The following is an 8,102-nucleotide window of genomic DNA, read 5'->3' as shown; positions in this document are numbered from 1 at the left end:
GTATAATAATAAAGGGAAAGCAGAAGTTTGGTAGTTTCACGCCAGTACTTCAGTTTCTACTCCTCGTGCCAAGATGGATACAGATCTGCAAGACGGAGTGCTGGGAGGGTGGACCAAGCCACAGCCGCCAACTCCTGAAGTCCAGGAGATGCTCACGTCGGTGGGTCACTTTTTTCGAATTTCGTTTTTAATCCCTCTCCCACGTGTCGCGTTTGTCCAAAGGATTTGGTGAGCAAAAATAGGAAATGTTCGAAAAGAGCACACCGCGAAAAGCTTACCCATTCGAGCCGTTTTTGCAGATCTACTCAATCGTATCTTTTCCGGTGTTAATGACAGACAATTACCAGGAAAGAAACGTCTTCCGTACCGTTTGGAGCGAGCAATCAACACGTGGTCTTGTACGCTGTGCATCTTGTCAGCAGAGTACGCACGTGTAAACCGACAACCTAAACATTTTCGATGCAGATACTAAGGTCTACGCCGACGGCATGATTACGTCTTTGCAATTCACAGTCATGCCACTATTTTGTAAAAAACAATTTTGAAGAGTAACAAACTACTTCAGAAGATGGAAGAATTTTGTTTGAACTATAGCCTGTGCGATTCTGAGATTCTTTAGAACCGTTTGAAATAGCATTTATGTCTGGCACTCTTCGTGACCTCGAGCGGTTTGAACATTCTTTGGAGGAAATGCTCTCAAGCGTCAAACATTATGAGGATTGTGTTCTTTGTTTCTTGGCGCAATCAACAAATCATTGTGTCGAAAATCAAATTTTTCGCGTCGGCAGGTAACTTTTGCCGCCTAGCAGGCAGTGCAACATAACGCGTTGCCTATTTTCCCGCGTCTGTGGCAAACGCTCTAAAAGTATCTAGGGTCATAAGTAATTACACACGTCTTGCGTGCATGTTTGTTAAGGTAGTACGCGCTTCGAAATTAAAAGACTTAAGCTTTTCCTAGGGACACTTGAAACAATTTCCTTTCGAAGTAAAGAATAAAATTAAAGGTTACCGAGCAAGATATAGCATTTCAAAAACAAATAATCCAATATTTACCGACACTTGAAATTCAAAATGGTCGTCATCCCTTGTGTTAACACGATGGAAGAAAATTAAATTTTCGATTTTCACAAATATTAGACTGATCAAAACTTCATTTTCTCCATGGCTTCAAAATGAGCCCCCACAAGTGGTAGACCGATTACGTTTTGTAAATGTCCGAGTATTTGTTCCCCGAGGGACAGTATACCTTAATTCGTGGCGCGTTTGTCTCCTTACCTGTACTGTAGAATAACTGAAGGTTCGTGAACGAGGACGTGTTTCGAAATGCAAGGAAAAGTTTTGAAATCTACCCCGGTGAACCTGTAATGCTGGCTGTGTATATCATTCGCCGTGTCTCCTTTGAATTGTCAAATCGAATGATGTTACAATAACAACAGTGGAATCAGAAGCATCTGTAGGTCGTTCGTTCACAATCTTAATCTGGCTTGGTTTGATGGAAGGGACACATAGGACCTCGTTTCAGAGTGTATGTTAGCATTGGGACTAAAAACGTGACAGTCACGTCACTCAGGGAAAATTTCTGCAGAAATTACGTGTACATTTAGTGTCCTTTTAGGACATGTTGCTCGGTAGAAATGTTCTAGCAAGAGAAATAAATCCACCGAAACTAGCGTTCGCACTGCGTAATCAATGCCAGCGTGACTAACTTCGTATGCATTTGCGGTCTTGGGAACACTCCCTCTGAAAGTTTTCCAAGTGAACAAGATCCAATAGAGCCTACCCACTGACCATGGTAGGGTCAGCAAGTTGGGCTGATTTACTGGAGAATGTCCAACATTACAGAAAAAAAAGTTCTCTGGCTTCTACGTGCTAGCACACCCCTCATATTGAGTTGCATTGGAACGTGCTCACAAAAAACCGACTTTCATTGTTATTGTGTGTATGTATGTACAAAAATGGTACCAGTCCAGTGAAGGAGCAGTTTGTGATTTCAGCATTTGATAGTTTTGTCGGGATCTTTCTCAGCATATGAATATCAAATGCTGTTTCTTACTTTACCACCTAGCGGTTTGATTTAGACTGAGCGCTTCGTTTGTAAACGTTATCGGTGTAATGTGTGCCAGTCGCTCGGTGTTATTCAGTTCGATGGCTTTCACCCTACTTTGGAGGTTTGTATGAATTTCTTGGATGTGCACATAAGAATCACGTCATTTGTGTGTTTTCGTGTAAAAGTAATTCGCGCCTCGAAAGTGAAAGATTTAAACTTTTGTTCAAACTTTCCTCAAGGAATCTGTCAACCATTCTCTTTCAAATCAAGATTAAAAATCAGGGGTCACCGTGCAAATTTTGGTACTAGAATAACAAATTACTCAAGAGCAACCGATATTTTAAATTCAAAATGGCCGCCACCTCTATGTTAACTCAAAAGAGAAAAACAAAAAATTCGATTTTCAAAAAACTAAGACGGTGAAAATTTTTCTTACAATAATACCTTTAAAATGACCCCCACAAGTGGGAGATCAGAAAGAACTTTAGAAGTTTTAGAGTCAGACTATCTGTCCGTGAGGCGCTTTCTACATTAAAGACATCGCTTTGTTGTAGCAATGATGAAGTCTGGCTTTAGTATATATGAACAAGTGAACACTCTCCCCGCTAATAGAAATATCAAATCGGGTTCACATGTGACAAATTCAAACATGCATGAGTTGGGACTCCACTTGACCATTTGGAGGATAGTACGGTAATTTTAACAGCCCTCAGTATATCGGATGAAACTTCCGTTGCAGTCCGGGACAGTTTTTCGTCGGATTGTAATGTCTAGGGAGTCTCACGGGATGTTCCGGTAAGAGAGATTTCAGGCAAGAGTGAGACATAGAACACACTTATCACTCAACCCGGCAGTAAAACAAATTTAATGTAGAAATAGGGCACGTTTTTCTTCTTAATCGAAGGTTATAACACAAAGTCATTGTGCTTACACTTAAAGTTGCAGTACCAAAATACCTGTTCAGCCCTTAGTTGGTATTTGTAGCTCTCAGAGCTGAAGAAAAGGCAAAAACAAACAAACGGAAACGTTTGAAATGCCGAGGGATTTTTGCATACGTATACTTTGAACTGACAGGGTACTGACATCTGTCCCCTCAGACTGTAATTACACTTGGAGAGCCAACTTTCGAAAAATCGAGGGCAACAGGAAACGGTAACAATAGAGTTGAAAAGGATAAATTCTCGACGCGCGTAAGTTTGCTGCAGGTCGTGGGACCAACTCAAAACTCTTGTCTGAGGCTTCTGGTGAGTAAACACATCTCATATGGATCGAATACTGAGAAGGCTGGAACGGAAACGAGGACATCGTTTTTCAAACTAGGGGTGCAACAACACAGGACAGACTCTTGACACCGCTATTGCCATGGCGACTGCAGTCCTATTGAATGGTCAAAAGGGGCACACAAAAGTAAACTTGACACTGTAGTATATCGAAGACATCACCAAAATAATGTTTGAACTGACTACGTGAAAAATCTCATCAAATCCGAAGGGTCTGCGGTTCGAACGTTTGCGAGGATGTTTATTATGCATTGCTTTCAAATATAGACATTTTTGCGAAGTTCTTCAAAGGAGATCACTATGTAAAGTATAGTAACATCTGTATTTGGACATGCTATCGTCCACGCTAGCGAAGTGTGGACGATCAAAATACATACCATGGGATTACGTGAATCAGGTATATGTCTGGCATAGCTATGGTCTCCAAAATTGGTCGATGGAAAATATGCCGAGTTGAAATGAACACCAGATGAGGAAATTCTCAAGCTCACACAAGGTGGATAAGAGAGCAATCTATAATCACTTATGCATCTGATGCAAAGAAGAGAAACCGGATAACAGATGATAAAATGGAAATTGAAGAATGTGGCTGCATACAGTGCCATTGAAGTGAGGACGGATACTAAAATACACTGTGGAGCTACTCTGATGAAATAAAAGATTCGCAACGTCTCGGTATGCTAACTGGACACGGCGAATGGTAGAAATTCAACCTCAGGATGCTGCAGTAGTTAATTACCAAACTATTTGGGATCAAGTCGGTAGTGGACACGTCTTCCTCGGCTCTACAGAATGGAAATGAAATGTTGGAAGGGAATGGGTGACCATGGTGTCGATTACAGTTTTATCTCAAAAGCTAAAGTGTACGAAACACTGTACCAACGCTTCATCGTTGAATGTGACATCGATTTGCGTTCTATCAACGAAAGTCTGTTTTTATTCTTTATACAAAAGGTTTTGGTTATGTTCGACAAATGAAGTACATAGGTGGTTACATGTCTTTTCTCCACACCTTTTTACATATTGCGCTCCTGTTTAGATTAAGTACTCTCCGAACATAATTACAGCACCCCGACCATAACGGATATTGCATGTGGCGACTAAATATCAACGAATGTGGTCTCTGGCGCCGCAGGGCGATGTCGTTTACTCTGCACCTGACATAAATCTTGGAAAATTACATCATCGCGATGACAAGAATGTGAAACTGACAGGTGACGTGTCAAGGGGTGCTGAACTCCTAACACCTGTCAATTTCATCATGTAATAGGAATGTAATTGCATTAAACATCATGAAATATGGTCGAACAGGCGTGCGAATTGGAAAAATGTCTACTCGTAAAAGAAATAGTGAGTCATCACGGGAACAGATATAATTTCCGGATGCAAATATGGTAAATTTGTAGGGGACACGCAACAATTTCATGGTGAAATAGAGTTGTAGGGAAGAGACGAGCTGCATACCGTGTGATTGAACATAGTGAAAATATCAACTTTTTCGCCGTTTCAAAGAATTGAGGGTAATGTTCTTGGAGAAAATTCTCTAACCTCCCGAGTCCTTCAAAAGTAGGTCAGGTCACGCATCGATTGAATTGTTGTCCCGCTGGCGTGGAATAACCCTACGATTTCGAAAATATCAACTTACCGCTTGAGAAATTGATATGAACAAGTATTACACATTAGAAACTGTATGTTTTCATAACCATCCGCTCTGTTTTGTCCTTTCAGATTTTTATTGATTGGTTCATTGATGTCACGTGATATTATTTATGTAATCTCTTTTTAGCTTGTTTTATAACACATCAAGACTTTCGCTACATTGGTATCTCAGGGAACAGTCATCTCTGTAATTTGTAGTAATTTATCGCCATTGCTGTTAGAGTAAATAGATTAGGTTCTCATTACTAGCTATTATTGGTATCTTTCTCATAAGTATTGTATCATTAATTTATTTACTTTTTTTGATAAAGACTGACTGAATGACTGAATGAAAATCTCAGCGCAATACTTGTCAAAGTCCAGACCACGTTGTATCTAATCACCACATACTAATGTACTCACTTAATAACCACACTGTGTTTCTGACAAGCTGAATGACAGGGCTGTACAGGACGCATTGGTATCGATTACTTCTCATTGAGGGAGGCGAAATCATGAAAGATAATATCGGTGACATCTCCGCATGTCACACTCTACAGACTGTCGTTTGCAAATACACTCTTATCTATTGCTAATAAGTGGAGATCTACTCGGCGCGAACTATCTCAGATGTGCGCCCTCTCTAGGTGTAGCTGTACATTTATGCCGCGACACCTGAACGAATGATAAAGTTACATTCAAAATGCCCTGTTTTACCACACAACCCACGATAAATCAAACGGGAAGCCATATTCCCACCAACGCTGCTGTGTTGCGACCGTTTACAGTCAGTGTACGTTTTAACCTAGGAAGTCCCTAGGCGACTTTTTCGCCTGTGTTCGCACGTACACTTAGAAACTGGATGTCGCCGGATAAAGTTTCGCGTAGACATTTGGAGGGCCAACAGCTGTAACTTTTAATGCTTTCACTATTTTGTTGTGTATGTCAATTGCGAATTTTTGTTCTGCTCCTTAAAACACCTACTATTCATTTGTCAACAGCGTTTATCCCAGTAAAATACACTTTTGTTGTTTACATTTAGAGTTACTATAAGTCCGGATCGGAATTCACTTGTCAACAATAGCAGTGCAGTCTGAGGATGCACGGGCTGGGTTTACAAGTTGTACACTGTGTTTCTCAATGTTCTTTGGAGTGGAATTGTTGACATTAAAAACAAAAAATAGTGAAAAATCGATATAAGTTACAGATACTGTCCCTTCAAAGAAATTTAGACTGAGTTGGAAGTCGATGCTAAATATAATTAACGTAGCATTTTCACTCTGGTGCTTCCATCACAAACACAACCATACCTGTAGTCAGCATACAAGCTCAACCTTTTCTCAAATACAACCAATAACACATTGTAATGCAACATTCTACTGGTTTCTCTGTCCCTAATATTTACATGTAGCAATTGGTTCTCCGAACCCAGAGTTTCAGAAATAAACAGTTCATTTCGTCATTTGAAAGCAATTCTTTCTTCCTTTTTCAGTTGAAAGAGGCAATCGAAGATAAAGCGGGGATTTTCTTCGATACATTTGAAGTGAAGACTTATTCGACTCAAGTGGCGTCAGGAACAAATTACAGGATTAAGGTAGGAAACATCGCTACTTTTTTAATCGGCGAGAACAAGAGGTCTTTGTTTCCGAACCGAAAGCTTTAATTTCGGTCTCGTTTGCAAGAGCGAGGAGGACTGCGCGTAAAAGACATTGAAACATGTGGAGAGGCTGCAAAGGTAATTAGGTCATGGTGTCTGGGACACGCAGTCTGGTGAATTCTGACATGTGTTTGAAAAACATTCCACAAATCTGTAATGGTCTTCTGACGGGTGTCACCTCTGGTATGCAAACGCAGTAACTCAAGGAGATGTGAGTGCGTGCAAATGAGGGCCTGTCCGGCTCTACCATTCTACTACGCGATCGAGGGCGGAGACACGCTCACTCACATGTAAGCCAGCTAAGTACTTGCAAACGTCCACTAAAGGAGTCCTCAAGACACATGATAGCAAATTTTGGTCATCGTCAATAAAGACATCTTGTTGTAACTTGAAGGAATATTAAATCCATTAGAATAACGCAATGGATAACTGACTTTACACTGAGCAAAGCTCAATGTTTTGTTAACGAGGGGGCTTGGGAATTGGTAATGGGATTTTCTTTTACAAACGCTAGCATAGTCAGTTCTTGTGTCTCGTTGTCAGGGGAATTACTGAATTGTATATGAAATGCACTCGTATATGAAATGCATATCAAAAACGCATTTCAATCACAAATGTGCAAAATATCACACATTTTCAGTGAACACCGATCTTCTCTTATTTGTCCAGGTCCACGTTGGCGACGACATGTACATCCATGTGAGACTCTTCGAGAACCAGAAAGGCAAGATCAACCTGAGGTCCGTCAAAATCAACAAGACAGACGATGACATGTTTTAGAGAGAACAAACCAAGAAGGATATCTCATCTACTCTTTTATTATACCGGGGGAATGGCTTGCCCGTGGTCTTCGCGTCAGATAATCAGTCTATACTTACCGGCGTCACGCGACTCATACGAGAGTATGAGTACGAGTCATACTGAGAAGCGTGATATTATTTATATTTAGAAAAAAAAGGGAGACTGTAGACGCTTGAAGCAGCATACCGATGCGTCTTCTGGACTGTCACTTATAATTCCTGGCATCGTTACTGTTCATCCGTGCTATTCGGACTAATCGGAGTCTTTTTACGGAACGTGAAAATGTAACCGTTAGGGGACCCATACGTGTAGGGCGCTATTATTAAAGCCTAGCTCTGGCAATGGTCCAGGAACTTGTACAGATGCAGTGGACTTACTTACGTACAGCTGCAGCATCACTCGTCTGTTTATTAAGTGCATGACTCTTTTTCTCCGCTCATCATGTATAAATATCTGTATGTGTCTCTGCACATGTATATTTAATGACCGTATTTATGCCTTCGAGAAAACTTTGCTTGAAGTATAGTGACGCTCTCAGAAATCAATGTGAAAACAGAGCTTAGAATAACACTTTTTTGTATGTAACTGAGAATGTCATCAACGTAGTCAGGTAATTCTTTTCAATATGTGATATTTTTGCGCCTGAATAAAAAAAAAACATGCACGTAAAACAAAATAA

General features: G+C 40.5%; 1 protein-coding gene across 1 annotated transcript; it reads left to right on the top strand.

The window, feature by feature from the left end:
* Window positions 1–8,102, top strand: LOC139142577 (leukocyte cysteine proteinase inhibitor 1-like). Its single transcript, XM_070712559.1, has 3 exons — window positions 1–160; window positions 6,458–6,559; window positions 7,292–8,102. The coding sequence occupies exons 1-3, from the start codon at window positions 74–76 to the stop codon at window positions 7,400–7,402; spliced, it is 300 nt and encodes a 99-aa protein (XP_070568660.1). The 5' UTR covers window positions 1–73; the 3' UTR covers window positions 7,403–8,102.

The sequence above is a fragment of the Ptychodera flava genome, chromosome 10 (assembly GCF_041260155.1).
Source record: "Ptychodera flava strain L36383 chromosome 10, AS_Pfla_20210202, whole genome shotgun sequence".
Lineage (NCBI taxonomy): Eukaryota > Metazoa > Hemichordata > Enteropneusta > Ptychoderidae > Ptychodera > Ptychodera flava.
Note: the sequence above shows the minus strand (reverse complement) of the source record. Positions and strands in the feature narration are given on the sequence as shown.